The 24,515-nt window shown below is 38.6% G+C and overlaps 2 protein-coding genes and 1 long non-coding RNA gene across 5 annotated transcripts in view; 2 read left to right on the top strand and 1 right to left on the bottom strand.

The window, feature by feature from the left end:
- Positions 1-1,799, top strand: part of BTBD8 (BTB domain containing 8) — a 36,490-nt gene extending 34,691 nt beyond the window's left edge. The window contains 1 exon segment of the mRNA XM_067300939.1: positions 699-1,799. Coding sequence (XP_067157040.1) covers positions 699-1,168 — 470 coding nt within the window. The 3' untranslated portion in view covers positions 1,169-1,799.
- The window catches only part of LOC136992553 (uncharacterized), a 60,301-nt gene extending 45,822 nt beyond the window's left edge, over positions 1-14,479 (bottom strand). For both annotated transcript variants that reach the window (XR_010884887.1, XR_010884886.1), the window contains exons 1-2: positions 13,973-14,479; positions 13,290-13,398 (exon numbers count right to left, since the gene is read on the bottom strand). This is a non-coding gene — a long non-coding RNA (uncharacterized lncRNA). The remainder of the gene's footprint in view (positions 1-13,289; positions 13,399-13,972) is intronic.
- On the top strand, positions 14,166-24,471 carry C8H1orf146 (chromosome 8 C1orf146 homolog). 2 transcript variants are annotated; one of them, XM_013961372.2, is made up of 5 exons: positions 14,166-14,176; positions 16,139-16,263; positions 18,201-18,294; positions 19,541-19,709; positions 20,769-22,603. In XM_013961372.2, exons 2-5 carry the CDS (start codon positions 16,195-16,197, stop codon positions 20,956-20,958), a joined length of 522 nt encoding a protein of 173 aa, XP_013816826.1. In that variant the 5' UTR covers positions 14,166-14,176; positions 16,139-16,194; the 3' UTR covers positions 20,959-22,603. The 2 variants fall into 2 exon arrangements, with proteins under 2 accessions (XP_013816826.1, XP_067157039.1); XM_067300938.1 differs by lacking the exon at positions 14,166-14,176 and adding an exon at positions 23,839-24,471 and having other exon boundaries at positions 15,789-16,263; positions 22,533-22,611.
- The last annotated feature ends 44 nt before the right edge of the window (positions 24,472-24,515 follow it).

Here is a 24,515-nt window from a genome sequence, read left to right as displayed (position 1 = left end):
TTCTAACTTGTTTCACAGAGTTAGATGATTACCTGTCTAGTTGTTTTGTGTTTTGTCGTCTTTGTATCAGTAATTCAGTTTATTATCCCATCAAAAATATACAATAGTGCTGATTATAACTATTGTGTATTCAAGAGTAATGAAATGCTGACGATGACCTATGTTCAGCTACACCACAGAACAAGAAGACATTAAAAGCTGTACTATTTTTTTTAAGTTTGCTTGCTCTTGCCTGCAGTTGCCCTTGCATGTGCAGTATAGAAATAAGCCTGTGGATAAACTATTTTGTTTTTAATTCTTTTCTAAGCTGACATAGCGTAAGTCACCATTCAGTAATCATTCTCTATTAATTCCCTCCATGCACCTCCTGGTCTAAATTTAATTTATGTAGTAAATGAGAAATTTCATGTGCATTAAATGTGTACTTACATAGCTTGTCACTTTCTGTATCAGAAACTTTATAATGGAGGTTTACTGTTAATTACCAGTGGTGATTGCTGCTTTAATTTATAAACCATACTTTGTTTTTTATATAGGAAATAAATGCCTCAATTTTTGTCAATTTTGTATTACATCCCCCCCCCCTTTTTTTTTAACCTGGTTGGATCTTCCTGAATGAGTTAAATTTTGCTCTACACAGCCCTGAGGGGAAGATCATCTTCAATTTTTACATTGTACAGTATTGTGAATTATTTCAGGAGACATAGATGATTATGACACAATGGCACAAACCTGCATGTATGAACATCGACCTTCAAAAACCCTTTCTCCAATATATGAGATGGATGTTGGAGAAGCAATTGAGCAGAGGATGGATTCGGAAACAGCAGTTCTAGATGTGGATTTTGAAGATCAGCAATTTGCAGAACAGGATTGGACTCTTCTCAGGCAATTATTATCTGAGCAGGACTCAAATATAGGTTTCAAAAACTCTGTTCCTGAAGACCTTAACTTAGCACAATGTCTTATCAATCAGACACTGTTTCTGGCACGAGATGGTTCAAATCCTCAGGGTACATCGCAAGTTGACACTTTCAGTAGATGGACTGAGATAATGTCTCCACTTGATGATTCTTCAGCAAGCATTACAGTGGCAAGCTTTTCATCTGAAGACTGTTCTTCCCCTCAAGGGGAATGGACAATTCTTGAACTGGAAACCCATCATTAAGGTGATCAAATGTTTGCAACTGGACTCCAACCCATTCCCCAAATCTATTTTTGATGCATTCTTTCCATACAATAATGAAATACTGCATCAGTCAAGAACAAGCAATTCTTGATACTGAGGCAATCTTTCTGATATAAGGAGGTAAATACGTTAATTTATAACCTAGATTTAATCACAAGTACAATAATTTTCAAGGCTTAAATGTATGGCTTTTTCTAAAATCAACTTTGAGCATGTATTTTCTAGACTTGTTAGAAAAAACAGATGACATAAAGAAAAATCCAGGTTTCTCCTCTCCCTTTTATACTCCTTTCTGCCATTTAATATTCTCATTGAGCAAGAATTTAAAGATGACTGCACAACTAGTAGAGCTATTCCCCTCCTTTTTTTCCTCTATATGGTGACTTGATTTTACAACAATAAAGATTTAGAACAGTTGTGTCAAAAGGTGATGTGTGCCAATGCTGCTTTAAATAATAGAAAAGTATACTTGTGTTTACAGAAAATGTTTGAATATGAATCTGCTTTGGGCTTTATTAATATGAGCAGCTTGTTCCATCTGTCTCTTCTAGGTTTGATTTTTGTATTTTTATTTTTTGTTTAGAAGTTTCCAATAAATTTTTTAATTTGTCTTTTGTTCAAATATAAGATTTCAGAGGATCCGCGCTCTAGGAAGGGCACTGTTTCTTTCTTGGAAACACACGTTTAAATGATATTTTTAATGACTTAGTGCATGTATTCAGAGGAGTTGGTAGGATACTGATCCTGTTCTAAAAATAATGATGTGTCAGGTATTTCCAAAGGTATATTTCATTCTGAAGTGCTGATAGAAAAAATCTGGTCACTGTTACATCAGAAGTCTGACTTGCATGAGAAGTACCTTTGGGCTTCGATTCACTACACTTGCACTCTTTTGAAACTGAGGCATGGCTAAATTCTCATGGATTTAGCTTTGTTTATTCTCACAGATGCTACATTTTTTGTAACAGTAACAGGATTTTTCTGTCTTTCCAGCTTCATTAGTATCTCTCAAGTGTAGCTTTTTTAAGTGTAGTCTTATATGGAGACTAAATGTCAATATAACCATTTTTCTGACTAAGGAGAGTAAAATAGAAAATACTTCTCCACACTGCTCATTCTGCTGTTTCTGGCTATTAAGTTGGGTGTGGACAGGACTGTTTGACATGACAGGGAGGAGGGAAGTTAGAAAGTATTTACAATTTCTACCAAGTCAAAACTCTTCCTGAAACATTCAGGGTTTTTTTTCCCTGCAAAGAAATAGTAAACCTTGTCTTCCATGCAGCTACAGAGAAAGTGTTCTGCCTCTTCTTAGTCATTAACAGGAGCCTTCAAAAGTGGATGACATATGTCAGCAAAAAGTTAGTTACTGACTTGTTTTGCTAAAACTATCTATTTAAGATAAGTGCCCAACTTAAGCTGGCCATAACCACAGATAATACGATCAGTTTTGCAAGCTTTTGCATAATTCTGACAGTGGCCTTAATTTTGTTTAGAAACTTCATTTATTTTTGTTCATAGTCAGAAATTCTCAGTTGTGTTGAAATATGAAATTGCCCTAGTGTACAACTAATGAATTTATCACCTGTCTTATTTTTGGACTTGACATAATAAGGAGATCTCATACAAAACATTTACTCAAGAAAGCCACTTCACTGATCACATACAGAAGTAAAAGTGAAGTTTTATTTCCTCCAAATTAATGGAGGAGACATATGAAGACAGAAAAAAAAAATGAAGGCCTTCCTTTCTCTATCCTCAGGAAGAGGAAAGAGTCAGAACCCATGGAAGAGGGATATTCAGTCTCAGAAGAAAGACCTTTCCCCTACTCCTTCAGCTTTTAGCAGCATAAACAGTCTGTGATATTATAATTCAAAATATTTAAAATGTAATATGCTGTATTTACCCCAGTATTCATATGGGGGGGGGGGTTAGATGCACCTTTAGAAGTGTAAATTGATCAAAAGAACTTGTCTTTTACTTTCAAGTTTAGAAGGTGCGCAGACAGTGGATAATCTTTTGGATAAATGAAAGAACTATAGTATTAGTAATAGCTAAAGACAAAGCTCTAGAGAAGCTCTTAAAGAAGGCAGAGGAAATGGTTTTTTTCCTCCTCAATTCCTGTGTAGAAGACTAAAGTAAAACATGTTTAAAATCAAGTTTAATGAACTTTAAAATCCTGGCTGATGATATTCAGGTGGTGGATATTCATACTTAAAATGAAATGAAAGAAGAAAATAAAAGATTAGGAAGTGTGACAAAGTGAAAAAAAGGATTTTTTGTCTGTTTTTTTGTTTTATGCATACTTTTGAGTTCTATTTGAATTTAAAAAGTAACACTGAAAGGTGGCACATAGAGTTCCATGTTTATGTCAGAAGAAATATAATCAGCTAGATGATTTTAATTGTTTTTTATTTACTTTACTGGTTGTAATATGAAAACTAAACCAGATTCTCTCCTCAAGTCCCCACTGGTGTTGTTGCATTTCCTTTAATAGCTTTGCACTAGAGCAAATGATTAGGATTTGGTGTATTGTTCAGTTGACGCATATGCCATAATAGAATACAGCTTCCTATAGCCACACAGTCTCTGTAGAAGTAACAGACATCATAGAAAACGGTATTGTTTTTAATTTGCGTTACCAGAGTGCCTGTGAGCCTTAAGCAGACCAGCGTCCCACAGGCTAGACACTGTACAAACACAGAGCAAAAACAAAGACTTCCCACAGAGTGGTTACAATCCAAGTTAAGACAAAAGATAAAAAAAACGGATGGAAAAGCAAAATGAGAGAGAATCAATATTTGTCTAGCTAATTAGCAATGGTTTCAGCACATCATCAGTTTAAATATTGTCACTTTTTTCTCTGTATGCTTTATAGCAAGGGAAAATCAGAGGGTGAAATTTGGAGGCTGGATAATGAGGGAGCTTGTAAGGATCTATATTCCTGACCAGCTCTGTGTGCCATCTAAACTCTGCCTGTTTGACCTTGTTTAGTAGTCCCTCCTCATTCAGAGGGACATATAAGCTCTAAGCAGGTGTAGGTGGCTATCTGTTAAATAGTACCAGTCACCTGAGTTCTCTGAAGTCCTGGTCATGTCTCCTGACAGTGGTTTTGTGAATGTTTATTGGCCTCTTCTCCAAAATATGAGAGAACGGGCAAAGGTTTCTTTGAAAACTTAATATGCAAACAATTGAAGGTGGTGTCATGGGCACTAAGTGAATAGTGAGTAAGAGGTCCTGAATGACCTTTAAAGTAAAGACAAGGTATGTACTCCTAATGAAACAGTGAAGGGGAATCAGTGAAGAGATGGCATAGTTAAAATAATGTTTAAGAATTCATCTTTGCAGTAGTATTTTGAATAAGTAAGAGCAGTAAAATTGCTTTTGTCAAAGCCTGAGAGAAGAATGTTGCAGTCACCAAGTGATACTGACAGCATACATGACAGATTCAGCTATGTGAATGGATAAAAGAAGTCTGCATCTGACAGGAGATAAAGAAAGAATCAGAACAATTTAGAGGAGAGGACTCAAAGCTGAGTTGAAGATAGTGATCCTGCTTTTGCCTACATTGAAAGATATGTTACTAAAGTGAAGAATAAGGAGGGATGTTTTAAATGTACTGACTTAAAGATAGGCTAGACCTCCACAAGCTAATGTTCATAAGCAAAATAAATTTTTTTGCTTGAAAAGGAGGAGTCTGGTCTGGAGTAGAGAAGTAGCTCTCCAGCTTTTTCACGTATAGGTGGTAGCTAAAATTGTATATGTGGAATAAATTACTAACGGATGTACTGCAGAGAAGAGAGAAAGGAATTGAGGCCAGAACACTTAGACCCCTACAGAAAACAGAGAAAACTGGAGGTTCTTCCAAAGCATCAGCTAAAAAACAATGAGGGAAGCTAAGGAAATAAGCAATGATGGTGAAGGGAATCAAATGAGGATGGCAGGATTTCAAAATAAAGCACTGTTGGCTTTGTCAAAGATGGCCCACAAGGCCAGATGAGGATAAAGTACCAGTTTTGAGGCAAGTTAAGAAAACGTTCTTAGGTACTGTGATCAAAGTGAGATTCTGGCTTCCTTGGAATGAAAGGAAGGCAGATACCAATTTGGAAGAGTATACGAAAAGAAAGAAACTGAGCTTAAAGATGAAAGAGATAGGCAACAGTTAGAAAAGCATGTTGGTTAAGTATATTTTGTCTTGTTTTTTAAAGGCATGGGATATACCGTATATATATACTGTGTAGCAAAAGAAATGAGGAGAGTGAGACCTAAAGTGAAGAACAGGAGAGAGGAGTGAGTATGCATGAATGAGATCAGCATGCGCTCTGATAATGGTACTATAAGAGAGTATGAAGAGACAAATATCTGCTTTTGTGGAAGGGTGGTGGAAAGGACACCCCATACATTTATCATTTTCTCTTGGAAAAACTTGCTGTAGAATCAGAAAAATCAAAGAATCTCAGAAAAATTTAGGCTGGAAGGGGCCTCTGGAAGTCTCTAGTCCAATCTCCTGCTGAATACAGGGCTAACTTCAAAGTTAGATCAGTTGCTAAGGACTTGTCTGGGCCTGTAGCACATGGAATGGTAATAAACTTAGTAGACAGGAACATCATGCTCACAGGAAATAGGTATTTGAGATAAAAAAAATTCTCATTATAATAAAATAACTGGATGTTGTTGGGAAAGATAACATCAATCATGCAGTACAAGAAATATGGCTTGCTTGCAATATTTCCAAGTTCTGGATGATATGTGACTTGACTGTACATGTTTAATAATCTTGGTCCAACATTTTACATTTTAAGTTTTTAAACCTGTTTCAAAATTACTTTGAATTTTTGAGTTTGTATATCTTATTATTATTTTGGAGGAACTAGCAGGCAAGAGAACTTCCTATGTTTCTCACACAAAGACTGTCTATAGGATTGGTTCCAACATTGTCTTTCTTATTTCTTTCAGAGAATATGTACACAAAATAATGCTCCTTTTCTAAGAACAGATTGCCAAGAGACTATTTAAAACTCTGAATATATGTTACTGCCATCTGGAAGATAATTACTAGCATGCGTATTCTAATTTGTTCCAGAAAATCTAAACCTTTGCATAAGGAATTAAGAACTGCTATTATGTTGCTCATCTGTTGCCCAGAACCAGGACATTTAAGAATTAGTAACTTTGCTTCCACTAATGTCAAAGGAAAAATTCCTGTTGACCTCAGCTGAAGCAGGTTCAGGGCCTACCTATATTAAATGCATGTACTAGAAATGCTGTTTTTCCAATATATGTATTTCACAGTTCTCTAAGTTTTGCTCTACTGACTTATAATATTGTACAATTATAGATGTGAAAAATTGCAGCTAGAAAGACTTCAATTTAAGAGTCATAACTGTGTGCATTCTGTTAATATTTCATGACAGGGGTGATTAACAGCTGTACATTGATAGATTACATTCTTTCCAGGACCAAGCAGGAACTGAGGACAAAAGATAGAATCAGAGGTAGAAGCTCTGTTAAAACAGATATTTCACGGAAAGGGGCTTTTAAATTTAAAATCCACTATATTTAGATTTTTCTCTCTCGCAGAAAATCCATAATTTTTTCAGGTATATTCCTCACATGCAAGCTATGTATGCTATTTTTGACAAATAAGCTTCAGTATGTTCCATTTTGGAAAAATTCCAGCTAAAATCCATTCTTTGCCTAATTTAAAACCAAGCTTCCTATCAGCAACTACAACATGTATTTAAGGGAACTAAACCTGTGACAGTGGAAAATTATTTGTGTAAAATGTGGATATCGACTGGGGAAAAAAACTGGTTTCTGAAACAACTTTTTTCTACCTCTGATAACTAATAAGTGAAGGACCATACAGTGCATGTGCATTGTACATTACACACACACAAATCTGTTTATTTTTTGCATTTGACCATCCTTTTATACTTTGCTTCACAGTCTACACAGTATAGTTAATTAAGCAACAGTTCTGCAAACCTGCAAACATGTGAGTGAATCTGCTTAAACATTTGCAAGTTGGCTTTCAGGCTAACATTCACTTCTCAGAAAGGGTAATGGAACTGGCATTGGGGGCAGGCATTGTGCATACTTGGGGTTTTAGATAGTACTCAACTTAATGAGGTTCTAATCCTGATGAACCATCTGGATACAGTTAGAGTATGAAATAATTAATAATGGAATTCCATTAAGTTGCTACCCTGCTCACTTTGATTTATGGCTGATGTTCCCAGCTCAGAAGATAGTTCCATTAGTGAAATCAAAGCCCTGAGAAATGCAACTTTTTGCATTATGTACAGCAAAAGACCTTTTGCTGTTGCACTGTTAAATATGAATACTGATGTACAGATCTTGAATAACTGAAGCCTCAATTTTTTAGGGGGATGGGGGAAGGGAGGACTATACATCGAAACTAGACACAGTTAACTAGGACATTAGTAATCAAAACACTTTTTGTATGTTAAAAAGAGACTGAAGTGGAACGGAGTGAGTGCATGCACTGTCTAGTGAATCTGAGCAGAGGCTCACACATACAAGTTTTGAACTGGATGGTAGGTACTCATCTCCAAATCAGTTGCATGGTGGCAGCTGTGGGAGACTGAGCCCAATGACACAGGCAGTCCATCAGGTTTTATATATAGGCATACAAGTAAAAGCAAGTGACTTTTCGAAAAGTACTGTACTTCCTCAGCTCCCAGTGAAGTTAGTGGGGGTGGTATCAGATTCGCATTTGTAAAAATCAGCATATTTTTATACAAGTGTCTGAGCAGAAGGATTGGTACCAGAAATAAAATTCTGGCTCATGTAGCTTACACATGTACTCGTTCCTTTCTAACTGTACAAGCCAAATTCAAGACCGAGCTTAGCAAGGTTCTACCAAAACACTTAAATTCTACAGCATCCTCATTTACACGGTCCTTATTTAGTCCTCTTGGTGGGTCTATTCTGATCAGACAAATAAGTGATTTTCTTAAACTTGTGTTTAATGAGATCATTTTAGTTCTTCACTTCCTTATTATAACGCTCCTTTGAGTGTGACATGGCATTCTACCTCTCAGTAGAATTATATCAACGTGCTTAAACGCAGTATAACCAGGACAAACCATATGTACATGCCAGATACTGTGTAGGTAGTGTAAAATCTTTTTGTGTTACCTTCATAGAATCAGGTAATTTTCATGCCTATGAACCTGATAACTACATATATGTCAAACCTCCTACCACGCAAAAGTATCCACTTTTATTTTTGTGGTAGAGCAGGAAACTTAAATCCCTATTTTCTGGATTATTGTGCTCTAGTAAGTGAGATTATATATATAGTAGAGTGCATTCTGAGAAAAGGCTGAGTCACTAACGATAGTCCATGGCTTTCTGGTCCTTTAATATTTTGACTGCTCAATCGTTTCAGGGGGGAGGGTTAAACTCTCAAATGCTTGCATTTTTTCAACCCTCTTGCTTTTTCAAACATTTGTCATTAGGATCACAGCTGAGGCCTAAGTAACCATATTTCCAAATGATTCTTTGGCAAACCTGCTTTTCTGTTTCCAGAATCACTGTACGGTTTCATAGTCCCACAAGCTTTCTTCCCCATGCTACATATTGAAGATTCTTAGTTGCTTTGTGTATGACAGATGGAAATAAATCCTATGTGTAACTTAAATGCTGAGTCATTGTACTTCATTGAATGTGTGGACTGCAACCATTGTTTTTAATTTGTGCTTATTAATGGCAAAAAATGTTACTTTCCCTTTCCAGTTGTTTAGTGGACCTTCAGACCTTTTTTCTCTTGCAACAGGGAAAAAACACACTTTCTTGGGTTATGTTATTGGAGAACAGGGCATAGGTGCTGTGTCTGAAGATGAATAATCAGTACTCAAAAAATCTATAGAAAAGGAAAATGAGTGGCTCTGTGACTGCCCTAAGAAATTGGATATCAAAAAATGGTGCTGATTCAGAACATATAGGAAAGGCTGCAGTATAGTGCAAAGAGACACTACTTTTGAGAGATCTTGCCTTGTCATAAATTAGCTATTCATCCAAACACTTAAACCATTATTTTCATCATATGGGAGTTTTAATCCCAGGATCCTTCTATTCCTGCCTAAATGGGGGTATCGCCTCTGCTCCCAGGAGTTACTTGATACATGCTGTCAGATATAGCACTATTCATTCTCCCTCTTGCAGCTTCTCCTGTATGTGAAATGCACCCTGTAGGTATATGGAAAATGAATGTGGTTTAAGACAAAGCTAAGACTAGCAAAATGTCAGAGATCTTCAGAGCAGAGATGAACGTAAGTAGTAAAATGAGCCTAACTCCTATTCCATAAAAAAGAATCATAAACATCACTTCACTTAAAGGTCAGCTTTGATTGCCCCTTATCTCAAAATCACTGCAAATTAGACAGGTTCTGGGAGGTTTATGCAGGTAGCTCTGTGCATGTCCCTGAAGGATAAAGAACTGGATTAACAGCTGTAAATAGTCACAGACTTCCATCTCTGCTGCGTAATGAAACCCTAAAGTTGTGGGGTCAGATGTAGTCTCAAGGCTCCAGGAGCGATCAAAGAGTATTGAGCATGGAAGAAGAACATAGCTCCCAGGAAATTCTCTCACATCAAGCCTGACTGAGCACAGATATGGCGGTGAAGCAGAAACTAGCTCATACTATCACGTAGCAGAAGATCCCTCAAAATCACTCTTTGAAAAATGAGACTACGGGGGGGAGAATGTTCCAAAGAATATGCAGTCCAGAAAATTCTATTGTCTTTGAGTCCAAGCTCTCTTTCAATAGCCTTTTACTCAGATAGGAGCCTACCTTATATTTCTCCATTATGCAAATATCTCATTCCAAAAATAAAACCTAGTCAGTCAACATATATATAAATATTATTTGTGTTTCTCATGTATGTACAGTTTTAATAAAGATGTAATGATGAGTATCTCTGGGGAGCAGGAGGCTTAATTCAATGATTTTGTCAGTCCTTCACTTTTTAGTATGTTGAATGAAGACTGATCTTAGCATTTCTTGAGACAATGCATGTTTTTATAAGCAAGCAGCGTGTCTGTGAGCAAGATTCTTGTAGATGTCCTAAACTGCACTGCTTGTACCCTCTATATGGCTTGTATTCAATAGACTGCATGTTCTGAGGAGAGCCCTAATACTACTAGCAATCTTCTATCTCCTTAGAAAGTTTCCTGAATATGGATTAAACATGATGTGCAATTTTAGGCACTCACATCAGTGAAAACTCTGCATGCTCTATTTGCCCACTTGACCTCTAAACACTAACAAATGCTATTTTAATAATCCATTTCAGAGATGGAGTCAGTAAGAAATAGTTATACTGCTCAAATGTGATAGTAAGACTTTTTCCATATGTATTTTTGCCTTTTTGCTTGTTCTTGTATAGTTAGTGTACTAATCTTTATGCTAATGGTGTGTATCCTAATAATAAAAGGATAAAATTTCTCAGTATGATTAATTTTTGCAACATGCAAACTTTACCCAAAAACATGATACTTTAAATTCCGCAAGGGTAAAGTTCATATCAAACATTAGTTTTTAAAATACAGCTCCTTTGGCTCAACTGAGAACAAGATCTGCACAGAAGAGCACTTATAAAAGTTTAGATAACAAGTGGAAGAATGCAGGCACATTCTCAGTTAACTTTTTAATAAAAGTACTAGTTTTGGAATTGGGAAGGGAAGGAAATTATTACTTCTTTAGTACTAAGACGACAGAGTACAACCATCTTAAGAATAGAAAAAATTAGCTTTCATCACCTTTCACCTCTAAGCTAATAAATTAAAGCATGTTACTCTAAGTTTGTTCCAAATCTTTATCCTAATTTGATTTCTGTTTTTCAAAAAGTCATGTTTTATTATTTTAAAACACAAGCACATCAGTTTATATTTTTTTATTAATTATCTATTAATGCAAAATTGAGTAAAATGTGTAAGGAAGGAAATGGAAGAGACTCTTATAATCATGAAAGAACAAGTACGGGGCTGGGATACAGATCTTCCCCTAGGGACAGTTGGGTCCATTCCCACCAGGGCTTTACCAATTATCACTTCAGTAAAATCTTTTTATTTTCCTTTTGTGGCGCACATACCAGCACCAAACTTGGCACTGCAGCACACACAAGAGAAAGTGCACCATATCTGCCTTTTTAGATCCCTACCAGCTAGAAAAGAGCTGCCACTGAGTTCTGAGAAAGTGAAAGCTGAGACATGCAGTAAAAAGTGGCGTTCAAAACGGGCTACTGAAGTAGAGCTAGGGCTGCTGCTGCTAGGATTCTCCCCTGAGCCATCCTTAGCCTGGGATCTCAGCATCCCCTGTTGCATAAAATTCAGTCCAGGTGAAGGATTAAGATCAGGATTAGGGTTTCAGCTCCAAGAAAGGGCCAGCTGAGACATACAGCAAGAGCAGGTTCAATAGGGGCTGGCAAAGTTTTCTGAGGGCTGCTGGTGGATTTCTCCTCTTACTACTCCTTAAGCTAAGGATAAGGCTGAGTTTCTGGTCTAGAGGCTCAGTACAAGTTTAGAGTCAAGATTAGTGCTGGCCTTCACAAACAGAAAAACTGAAACACATAGTAAAGTGGGGCTTAGAAGCTGTAAAAATGAGGGCTGCTACCAGAACTCCCTCGCAAGCAGCCCATAGGCTGGAGACTGAGTCGGTCCCGTAAGACAAATCTCAGCCTAGCGTTAGGGTTCACGAAAAGAGAAAGCCAAGTCATACAGCGAAATTCTGGCTCAAATGGCAAATATGCAAAACATGCTAGGACTGCTACTAGAATACTCCCTTGAGCTGTTCTGAGCCTGGGGACTCAGCACGTCCCATTTCGTAAGACCAGACAAGTGTTAGGCAGGGGTGGCTCTTATACTGGGGGCAGTGAGGCCCATTCCCCTCAGAAATTTCTGTCTCATAAAGACTTATTTTTGTTTTATATTTCAGCTGTGTCCAACATAATGGCAGCCAGAAATATATTCAATTGATTTTCCATAATAACATTCTGCCACCTGAACTTAAGATATATTAAGATATATTAAAGTTCAATGTTATTAGTTAATTAGTAATTAATAATATTGATCAGTTAATAATTAATAATTGATATTTAATATATAAGCAAGTTTAAATATAATAATTGGCATCAACAAAGTAAGAAAAGCAGCTTCTGTTAAGCTGATGCTTTTCCTCATTATCTCCTCATTACTGAGTGCAAGTGATTTACTTCACTCAACCACAGTGACAGAAACTGAATACCAAATCCATAAAACTATGAAACAAATAGTTGATCCATTGCACTTTGATGCCTCTCAAGTGGGTATTCTAAATTCAGGGCGGGGGGATTCCAACTTCATTTTACTTCATACACAGTAAATGACTATTGGGGAAAAAGGCATCTGCTGGTATCTCAGGAGCCTAAATCTAGTGTTTAAATTTCTTAGTAACATTTTTACAATGTAATAATTTACCCTTGCTTTTATGTACCATATATTTCTAACAATATTACACAGAAGGAAGGAAAATCCACTCACTTGTTAGATATGGCACTGTAAATTGCCCTTTTACCCCATCCTATTCCCTGCTATTCTTTTCTCCCCATCTGAATTCATGTGATTCAATTAATGCATATACATATTAGACATATTCCAAAATATGAATTCAGAGACACTATAGTGTTACAAATCAATTACAATCACTTCCACAGACCAGTTCCTACTCTGTACCCCAGAACACCTCCAGTACTGAAACACAAATTCATTTGTAGTAGGCAAATGAAACTTCACATCAGCAGACTGTCCATCTGGATCAATCCTCATCAGAAAACTTATTACTTTATAGTAGTATTTTAAAAAAATTCCTGATGTTCTCAGCTCCCTGATTTTTGCATGCAGTCAGGGCAGTGGAAAAAGGCTCATGGCTCTACTGCGTTACAGGAAACGACTCCATAGTTCATTGGTCCTGTCATAGCCACCCAGAACAACACCGGAGCTCAGCTACCTCCTACATTTGTGGCTTTCCTTTAATTTGCTTTTATATTTATGCTCCACAGAAATTAAAAAGTTCAGCATTAGAAATATTTGACTTACTGTCATAGCACGACCTTTCTGCACCCTTTCAATGAAGGTTAATTAGAATATTCTAGTGCCTCTGACCAACAGAAGTAGGCAATCCAGTGTGCATCCATTTCTCATTTGCCTGAAACAAAAAAGAGAAAAGTCATTTTTAAATCACTAAGATGTCTAATTCTCTCTTCCTGGGCAGGTTAGACCACTCCCCCCCCCCTTTTTTTAATATAAACAAGCAGGTCATTGTCTTCTATTTTACAATCTTCTAAGAAGCCTTTGAGAAGGAAAAGCTTTGTCATTTTAGATTTTCAGTAAAAATACTGTTTTCATTATACAAGCAAAAGTCTAGGTTCACATATATCAGATAAAGACATGAGCTGGAAAATAATGCTCTTTTTTCCCCTAATTTTAGTGAGTTTCTGCACTACAGATCTGCTTTACTCTTTAAGTAGTGCTGTTTTCTCATATGTGATGAAAGAGGAAGCAGCAACATTCTCCGTATCCCTCTTTCTCTGAAAGTGGTGCTATTTCTTGCTTTTAAATTTTTGTACTGTGTAAACTCTTATATTTAGACTATCACAGAAAATATTTGGAGTATTCTTTCTAAGAAATAGCTGCAGAATTAGCTGTCCATTAAAAACAATCCGTGAAGACTTTCCCTATGCAAAAGAAAATTAATTACCATTATTGTTCATGTCACTCACTTGTTCAGCCTGGGGGACCTCCCACAGTTCGGCTTTTTCAGTCCTTTTTCTCACCCGAAAATGTCGCGTAATCACACTTGTGTGGCAGCAGGCTCTCAGGCAGACACGGGGTTTCTGCCAGACTTTTACTGGGACGCTGATGCCAGTCAGGGCGCTCCACACCGCCTCAGCAGGACTCACCGTCCTCGCGCGCCGCAGAGCGAGGTGGAGTAGCGAGAAGGAGGGCTAGTCCGGCTCGGCGCTTCCTACGGCCCCGCGACGGCCTGGGCTATTTTCCTAGTGGCAAAGCGCATTTCATGTGGGGTTTGGGAGGTCTGGGCTGTTTTAACTCCTCAGGGCTCCGAGGGAAGGCTGCTTTCAACGGCCGCGAGGCTCTCGTGCGCCCTGCGCGCGAAGCAGACAGGGCCGCGGAGAGGCCGGGCCGCCCCGCCCCGGCAGCGCCGAGCACGGACGCGCTCCGCAGAGCCGCGAGGCCGGGAGAGAGACGCCGCGGCAGCGCGGGAAGCGCCCGAGGGCGGGAGCGCGAGGCGGCCCTGGGGGGGAGGGGAGCGCGGGAAGCGCCCGAGGGCGGGACGGCCCTGGGGGGGAGGGGAGCGCGGGAGGCCCCTGAGGGCGAGGCGGCCCTGGGGGGGGAGGGGAGCGCGGGAGCCCCCTGAGGGCGAGGCGGCCCTGGGGGGGAGGGGAGCGCGGGAGGCCCCTGAGGGCGAGGCGGCCCTGGGGGGGGAGAGGAGCGCGGGAGGCCCCTGAGGGCGAGGCGGCCCTGGGGGGGGAGGGGAGCGCGGGAGGCCCCTGAGGGCGAGGCGGCCCTGGGGGGGAGGGGAGCGCGGGAAGCGCCCGAGGGCGGGAGCACGAGGCAGCCCTGGGGGGGAGGGGAGCGCGGGAGGCCCCTGAGGGCGAGGCGGCCCTGGGGGGGGGGAGGAGCGCGGGAGGCCCCTGAGGGCGAGGCGGCCCTGGGGGGGGAGGGGAGCGCGGGAGGCCCCTGAGGGCGGGGCGGCCCTGGGGGGGGGAGGGGAGCGCGGGAGGCCCCTGAGGGCGAGGCGGCCCTGGGGGGGGAGGGGAGCGCGGGAGGCCCCTGAGGGCGAGGCGGCCCTGGGGGGGGAGGGGAGCGCGGGAGGCCCCTGAGGGCGAGGCGGCCCTGGGGGGGGGAGGGGAGCGCGGGAGGCCCCTGAGGGCGAGGCGGCCCTGGGGGGGGGAGGGGAGCGCGGGAGGCCCCTGAGGGCGAGGCGGCCCTGGGGGGGGAGGGGAGCGCGGGAGGCCCCTGAGGGCGGGGCGGCCCTGGGGGGGGGAGGGGAGCGCGGGAGGCCCCTGAGGGCGAGGCGGCGGGCGGCGGCGGCGGTGGCGAGCACCGCGCTGAGGGCGTGAGCGGGCAGTGCCAGGCCGGCGGCCGCCGCGGCTCTCACACGGGCTGCGGCTGCCAAGGATTACGTCTGAGTGCGTTTGACAAGTATGAGGCGTTTCAAACGAGGAGAGACCCCGCTGAGCGCGGGGAGCCCAAGGGCAGAAGGGTCTAACGCAAGCCAGGTCTCCACCCGGCCGCGAGCCGCTCCGTGTCGCTTTGCCCCAGGTGGGGCCGCGGCGCCGGCGCGTCAGGGAGGCCGAGAGCCTCCCGCCTTTGCCAAGGAGCTTGTGTGTCCCCCCCGCGCCACATGAGCCTTGCTGAATAGAAAGTAGCTGCCAAGCTGGATATCGAGCAGTATTTTTAAAGGAGTGAAAATGCAAATGTACAGAAAAGAGCTACTGCTCCGGCCGAAAGCTTGGTGGGCTATAGCAGGCTGAGCAGGAGGCCTGGGGTGGCCTTTGCAAGTGTCTTACTGTGAAAGGTGCACCGTGGCAAACGTGCCATTTGAAAACAGGACAACGGTTCCTTAATCATTTAAGTGTTTTTGGAAATGTTTTCCTGAAGTCATTTATTCATTTTGCCACCCTTGCCCTGTCATGCCTTATAGAGGAAACCTCTTAGATGCAAATCCTTTAAAGGCATTTAAGTATCTAGTTGCCATTTTATATATATTAGTTCAGTGGTAGTAGACACCTATATACATTTTTGAGAATTGGGTAGTGCACTGATTTTGATCAAATCTTCAATGGATCCTTTTGCCTTAAACATTTCATCAGTTTTATTTGACAGCTAATATTTGTCATCTTTCTTTTGCTGTTTTTTCCAAGTTTTTCAGAAGGTGGCAGCTGAAATTTCATTGCAGAGCTATTAAACCCCTGTAAAAATGACGGAAAGTGTTGGGCAGGAAGAGTCAAGGTGGATAACAACTGTTATTATGAGTACAGCTCTGCAGGTACTGTACTGTTTGTCAAGAGCAGCATCTTACTAAAAACACTGAAAGAAGCATTTCCTACATTCTATACATGGAAATATTTTATGCAGTGTAAATTAATTTTTTACTATATTGAGGAAAAAACAGAATTGTTAGTACTGAAATCACTTCTACCATAACATTGGTTCTTTTATTTTTTGTGATTTTCTCTTAGCTATTTCTGTATGTATTTGGCTACCTATTTAGTATTCTTGCTACTTGCTATTCTGAGTTACACTGCTTCAGGATTGTCTTCCTGACTTACTGTTTTTGCACTGCACTGATGCTGCTTTCAATGAGTACTAAAATAATTATGCAAGGGATGTTCTTTATTTTCTAAATTTCTCCATAAACAGTTCGTTTTCTAGTATACAGTGTCAACACTGGGGTAGAATATTATTGGGTAAGTAAGTGTGCAATTTAGTTTAAAAATAGAGAGTCTTATAGATATTCATGAATATCTATATCTGTTAATATCACAAGGCTAGACTCTCTCTGTTCCTCAGTAAAGCGAAGGGGGCTGTCAAGGAGCTGGTAATTAGTTCTTGATGCTGAGGCCATTTTGATGCCAGCCTGAGAGGATTTAGAGGCTGAGGGCTTTGACTCACAAGCGAGGACAGCTTACATTAGCTGGGCTGACAAGGTTACCGCCCCGTCCGTCTCTGCTGCACAAGTAGGTGAATGGCGTTGAAGCAATTCCTGAACCATCGCAATGTAAAGCCTGTTCTTATTTGCCTGCTTGCCTCAGAATGACAGCCTGTAAATTGTACCAGTTTGGGAACTGTTTCAAGAGCAACTTAATCCTCAATATGTTAAGAGGTGTCTGAGGGTGGTGACCTCATCAACTCTACCAGTGTAACATACCTCTGTTCTTAAAAACCTAACTCTACTCAAAGCTACTGCCATTGGTAAAGACTCCCTGGGAGTAAAGATGTGGAAATAGCTGCAATACAATTCCAAGAAGACTTTTCTTTTATGAAGGTATTACTTTGTATCAGTTTGATTACTTCTGCATTATGATTTTTCTTCCTATGCAGCCATCCTTTTCTTATAGTTGTTGCTTATATTTATACATTAAATAATTCATTATCAGCAGTGGCTTTGAAGCAGAGAGTTTTTCCAAAATTGTAGTCACACCTCATCAGCAGCTGTTACTGAGCGTTCCCTTTCCAGATCCAATTCAAAACATGACATTTCTGGTAACTGTCTTGTTCAGGGTTCAGTTCTCCTCCTCCCTATATTGCAGGTTGGTTGCATTTAAAATCAGTAAGCTAAAAGACATGTTATTATCTAAAAAGGATTAAGTGGTTTAATCTTTAAAATTTATGGGCTTGAGCAGCTTTTTTAGAACACACTGTAAAAATGCTTTTTGCAGGCTGAAAAATATATCCAAATGCACTCGGCTCTGCAGATGATTATGTTGCATAGTGCAATGTTCTTGTTTTCCTGAATGGATTGCATTCAGTCAAAAAGCTTTAATGAAAATCATGCCCAATACAGCCTTTCTAAACTATCTGCCAAATGAAATGCTGACATCCATGAAAATGAATGCAGTCTAATTAACTGGAGTCATAGAAACACACTACTGTATGTTACTCATTTCTGCAAATCCCCCTTTAGCACATCTGTAAAAGATAGATGTAAAATGTTTGAGCTTCTTTATGTATTATGCAAAAATTTCCTGTGGCAAACTGAATGTATGCATTCAAAATTGTGATTCAATTATTTGATATCTTCTAATATAAATATTTCAAAGTTCAGTTAACTTTTAACTATTTTTTTATTGCAGGTGGAATAAATATTTTCTAAACAACAATACTAAAGTTCTATCTATGATCCTTCACACAATGTTTTAAGAATATTTCTATCCAATTTGTTTGCTGAAAACGTTTTAAAATAACCTTTTCATATTTATGTAGAACCACGAAATTTCTACAATTCTACAGAGTCAACAACACCGAGTTCGATATTCAGATTCAGTGGAAATTGGATCTGTGATATTCTCTCTTTCTGGTACAGTATTTTGAAGTTTGTTTATGTTTTTAAACTCATAAACTCTAATGGTATGAAATTAGGCCCTGTTGTAGGCTACACTGAATTGGATAAAGCTGCCTTGCTGAAGTGTCATACACTAGTGGAAGGAGCTGTGCCATGATTGCACATAAATCAGAGGGCAGAATGGAGAACTTCGGGGCTAAAACATTTTCATTGGTCTTTACTGTCATTGGACTCATTGTTACACAGCTACTTGGATTTGATGATCGTTGGCTGAACTGTTTAGTAAATTCTTGTTATAACTGAGCAGACATGCTGAGGTGTCTCTAAAATGTAAGAAAGGCAGCCATCAAGATTTTTAGTACTCATAACCGTTAATACAAGAATGAATCAAGACCCTTGGCTTTCATCTTCCAGGTTGAGTTTGCAGACCTGGTGGTGATGCAGGAGTTAAGGAAAGGAAAAAACTTTTTTTTTTTTTCAATTGATCAGGTTTGATTAGGAAATCAGTGACACTGCAAATATCTATCTTTCCTTTTTAGAATAGAAGATGCTTTTGACAGGTAGACCAAAACAGAAAGATAGATCTGCATTTTTCCTGAACTATAAGGATTAACAAGGCATACCTTGTCTTTTGTGTCCTTTGCTGTTAAATCTCCTGAACTTAGGCTTCTTAACTTTCCATTTTAGAATAATTCAGTTGACGGAGTTATAATTTAATTTTTTCCCTCTCTGTGTCTTCCAGTTTCTTAGTATTATGAATAATATGGTAGACATGCTAGCTTAATTCTTAAGATGTTACAGGCATATTTATCTTATTTAGAGGTGGGACGTGCTGACCTCTTCAATCAGTATTGGCATTTGCTTTGAATTCATTCCATACAGCAGTTTTCTTGTTCCTGAGGCATTTGCTTTCAAAGGCATTGAAATGTCCATCTGTACTTTTAGTAGACTGAACACTTATTTTGATATTACAGTAGAAAATAACCTCCAAATTATTTGTAATTTTATCTTAAATTTACCAGTCATTGCTGGCCAAATCTCATGACAGGCAAATGTAGTGTTTGTCTCAGCACTGTTGTCCCCAGTATCTTGCATGTCACTGTCAAGATGTAAATTCATTCGCAGCTTTGTTTTATTGCCTTTTAGACTAATGCTTGAGCAGGAATTCTGTTTCCTGATGGGGTATTTGTAGTGAGAAGACTTCATCTCAGTACCACCATGAAGTATACATTTATACTGTAATCATTTTCTTCTTCAATAGGTGTTGCATTTATACTGGCAGACACTCAAGACTTACTTAGGACAGGAGAAGAGCAGTTTTTAGACAGAATTCAGAAGTTCATAAACATTCATCGGAATAGTTTTTTGGTTTTGTCAGCTGCCCTTCATGGACCAGAAGAATGGAATATAATGTTCAGGATTCAGAGAAGGTATGGATTCAACATTAAACCAAGCTTACTATTATGAAGAAATGAGGTATAACTTTACTCAACAGTCATATATTCAGGTGAGTTTTGCTCATGCAATGGAAAATTAGCCAAAGGATACATTTCTCACACTGACCTATCTTATTAATGGAACATGAAATGAAAAGAATGGTGAGTGAATCAACCTGACATGTCATAGTCAACTCAGCAAAAGGGGACATTCATCAAAACATAGCAAATAGCATTCCTTTCAATCACTTTAGGACTATCTAATATAATTCTTTTTAAAGATTTCTTTTCTCAAACTGGAAAATTATGCAATTTTCCTTAGTTCTTTTAGCTCTGTCAGCATATTTTATGGTAAGTTCAAAAATAAAAAAAAGGGGAAGTTTTCTTCATACAAAAAGGCTTTATTGTGAAGCACATTCTTTGCCAGCTTTTAACATCTGGTTACTTGGAACAGCATCTATTAAATAAAGAGCTGGAACAACTGAAATAGTAATCAGCATTATTTTACACCAAAAGTGTAAAACTGAACATTAAAACATTATCTGTGATTTCTCCTGAAGCCTGAAAACTCGTATGTACATACCTGCTGAGAACATCATCAAATTCTGTGTTCCCTACTTCTCCCCCAGACAAAGCCACTTTCTGGTAGTAGCATAACTGCAGCTGATTTTCACTCTTGACATCAAATAAGTGACTATTCTAATAGAGTCTGTGATCTTTACCTTCTTGAAATTAGCACCGATTTAGTTAAGTCCTGGGCACACTGCCAATTGCTGATGAGTAACATAGTTTATGGGATAAAATGTAGGGTTCCTATTACCCATTTGTGAAAATTCCATACATTTTTTGAGAGGTCTTAAAAGCTCTGCCACCATTCAACAAGAACATGCTATTCAGCTGATGGCTGAGCTAATTCTCAATTTACTTTTGTTCCTTTGTACACCTGATTTCCAGGATGTGTTGCTCACTAACAAATGCAGTGTTTTGAAAATATAATCCATTTGCCAAGTCAGTAATTTTATTAAAGTAAAAATTTTATTTTTGTCATTGCAGGCCACACCAAACTGATGCTGACAAGGCACAATTGTATTTTGAATGCATGTGCTTTGTTACTAGCTGTTCTGCCATTGTATGTAAATCAGTGAATGAGTTTTTGCATTGGTGGAGGGGTGAAACTTGCTCCACAGTCTCAAAAGTGCTTGTTGAATTTGTTAAAAACAAACAAAGCAAGCAAGCCCCCTGATAGTTTCCAGAGGTCTTTCTGTATTACTGTTTTTTCTGCTTATCTATAGTTTTGTTGTAATTAGGGAAGGATTTTTTTTCATTAAAAGAAACATTATAGGATTGTTGTTCAACACCATGAACACTTCATGTGGGGTTGTGTATATGATGGGGGTGGGAGGGAGAAACATTCTTTATCATCACAGCTCCAGAAAATGAGCATTCCAGTAATACCCTCAATAAATCCACATTGATTTTTAAACTCCTTAGAGCAAAGTCCAGTCATATGCTTATAAAGGCCAGTATTCTGTCCATTGACCAAAATTAATAAAACAAACTAAATTTAGACTTGGTATAATTGGAAGCAGCACTATTGATAGAAATGGATTTTACATGTACTTACCCTGACACATGAATTGCTTCTTGATTGTGCTTAGTTAATTCATGCTTTGCTTCACCAACAGCTGGTACTGGCAAAATTGCATCTGTTATCTTCCTAATCCTAAAACTGGGATTGAAAGGTAAATCAAACCCATTTCGCACTGGATTTTAGCAAAACTCAGAGGGATCCTGGCTACCTACTCTTAGGGAATGTCACTACTTACATTTTTGCTGATTAGAATAGGCTGCCAAGTTCAGCAGGTATCTAAGTATCAAGGGACTTGACGTGAATGAGTCCAAGTCATCAGTCAGACTGAGGGGAAGAACAGGTGGTAAACACAAAGGGAGGTCAGAGGGAGTACACAGTTGAGCAGCTGGGTCCCTCTTTGCATTAAATTTTTAATTATTTTAAAAATTCCTCATTTCTTGCCATTTAGGCTCTAGAGTGTTTTAGCTCTACAATAGAAAACAGCAACAATACTAACTACATTGTCACTGTCACAACACACAAGGTACAAGTCTAAGGAGAGAGCTTGCCTCTTCCGTGACTGCCTTGAATAACTACCAGTACTAATATTTTGTATCTTCAGAATCCGTTCTCAGAATAACAGCTACAGAAGTACATATGAATAACAGATATTTATAGAGAGAGCAAGAGAACACATTTTAGGCTAAATTATTTGAATGTCCAAATCTTTAAATGAAATTCTTACCAAAATTATCCCATTGGTTTAATTACTTCTAACTCATACACAGATTGCTCTATCTAGATGGTATCTACAGAGATTCAGGTCAAATTCTGAAGTATTTTTAGAACAGTGTTCTGCCAAAGCCATCAAAACCACCTTTTTTTTGCTGGCATTTTGAGAACACTCAGTCTTCAACAATATATCAGAGGAGTGTTTAGGTGGTTAGTTCTCCCTGAATATATGCATGCTTAAGAACTAACAAAGATTGGTTTTCTAAGAGCCCTAGCAGAGATAAAATCTCTCTAAAATCCCAGATAAACTAGTGGTATAGAAATGATACAGATGGGTACACAAACATCACAGACCCTGCAGTTGCTTCTAAAGATAAAAACAATCCTCTGTGTACCTGTGGTGAAAGCACTGTTAGAAAAGTCATTGCCATCACGTGGGAATGCTTTTCTAGTTTTGTGGCATAACAAATTAAACATGCATTCTAGAAGTAACCTTAAATTATTTTGATGTGCAGATTCCTGGGCAGTAATTTACGCATCATTCCAGTTCACAATACCGCTGAAACTGTTAAGTTTATGCTAACTATAGCTAAGGTGAGTCTAGTTGCATACACTTACAAATGTTAGGTCCTCCGAATTTTAGAAGTATATTAACCTAGAAAAATCAAGAACTATAAAATATTTGTCCTTAATAGAAATTTTTGTGTCATATTCATCACAATCTATATAATACATTGTGGTAGGAACACAACTCAGATGCTTTAGCAGAGTGTTTAAACTATTGTTAAAAGTAACTTTAAAAGCTCTCAATATCATTTGTGAAGACAAATGAGATATTTAAATATTATTCACCAGTGTTAGATTAGGATGTCTTCACTTCATCTACTAGTGCAGAACCAGCATGACATCAAAATGACTTCTAAATATTTAATGGCTTCTTAAAATAAAACCTCAATCTGAATTCTCTAGTTACTTGTGGATTTTTAATGATTCACATACTAGTATATTATTTCTATGGCTTAACAATTTCTATATAGGTGCATATTGTTCTTTATCTGTATAACTGCAAGATACCCACATGCATAAACATTTTTCATTGAAAAGCCCAATATATTTGCAAAAGCTCTTTACATATTTTTCCATGAAAATTCTAAGTTGATATTAACTGTAACAGTACTAGCAGCATCCCATGTACCAAAAATAAGAACAGCATGATATTATAAATCAGATACAAATTTACTTTTTATCCTTCCTGAAGTGGGCTTCTCAAAATAATAAGCATTAACCCATTTAGAGTATTCATCATTTAAAAAGTTTATAAACTCCATATCATTTATTATGCAGCAAGAGTTGTTAAATGCTTATTACATTGTTGAACATTGTACTTTTCAACCTTTTTATGGAATCTATTGATATCTCTGGTCCAGCCTCTTAATACGTATTGACGCGAAGTTCTTAAAATTACTGCTGATCCTATAAATTTGAATCTGTTCTTCTGCTTGTTCTGAATGAACACACCAGATTTCAACATGAGTGCCATAAGAAGCGATGACAGTACATACCACAAATTTATCTGTTGCCATTACATTATTTATTTTTTATTATTTTTGCAGTGCCAGTTTTGGCACTGGTCTTGCTGCTAAAGGGATATATCAAATCACCTCTATGTATACCATTCCTAAATATCTACTCAGAGAACATGATTTAAATGTTATTATGCTAAAAAATTTTACATTTGTACTATTTGAAGAATAAGATGTTGAATATTCCTTTAACTAAAAGTTATTTTGTCCTACTCATAGTATTTTTCTTTCCTCTAAGATAACTTCCAAGCCATGCGCAGATGATATTCGTTACAAAATGGCAATGGCAAAAGCCCACATAATAGAAAAGAGTCCAGTCTGGAAGATGCTTCAGCAGTACCAGCTGCATTGTAATTAATTTAGTGTTTGGTTGGGTTTTTTTATTCATTAAATATAACAGCTACATTTTAAACAAAATATAAGTGCTCCTAAAAATATATAGTTACATTTTCAAAGACTGTATATACAACTTAGGCATTTGGAATGAAAATTTAAACAACTATACAGTGCAAAACTGGCATACATTATACCAAATATGCATTCTAACAAAAAAGAAAAAAAAATTGTGGTTTAACTGCACTATAGAGAAGTCATCCTTATTTTTATCTTGATTCTGAACATATGGGCTTGTCTGTTTATAATCATTTCCCAAAATACTTAATCCATCTTTAGGAAAATTTTCATCATTAAAGATAAGGACGATCAAAATAATTCCAAAATAGTTTTCCCATGCAACAAGAGTTATGTTTATGAAGCCTTATACATTGTATTTTTTTTTAAACACAAATTTCATCTGCTGTGCTATTATGTTTTAGCGTCTTATTTGGCTCAAGGTTGATGTTTGCTTTTCTTTAAACCTGGTTTCACTCATCTTAGTCTCTCTACTGTAATTTATAGCAAGAGACTTAGTCCCAT

The sequence above is a fragment of the Apteryx mantelli genome, chromosome 8 (assembly GCF_036417845.1).
Source record: "Apteryx mantelli isolate bAptMan1 chromosome 8, bAptMan1.hap1, whole genome shotgun sequence".
Classification (NCBI taxonomy): domain Eukaryota; kingdom Metazoa; phylum Chordata; class Aves; order Apterygiformes; family Apterygidae; genus Apteryx; species Apteryx mantelli.
The sequence above is the reverse complement of the archived record's forward strand: the minus strand, read 5'-3'. Positions and strand labels throughout refer to the sequence as shown.

Coding starts and splice junctions, on each gene's coding strand:
- C8H1orf146 (XM_067300938.1), top strand. CDS start 16,195: ATGACGGAAAGTGTTGGGCAGGAAGAGTCAAGGTGGATAACAACTGTT. Junction 19,710..22,532: donor ATGTTCAGGATTCAGAGAAG/GTATGGATTCAA, acceptor TTTGATGTGCAG/ATTCCTGGGCAGTAATTTAC. Junction 22,612..23,838: donor TTATGCTAACTATAGCTAAG/GTGAGTCTAGTT, acceptor CTTTCCTCTAAG/ATAACTTCCAAGCCATGCGC.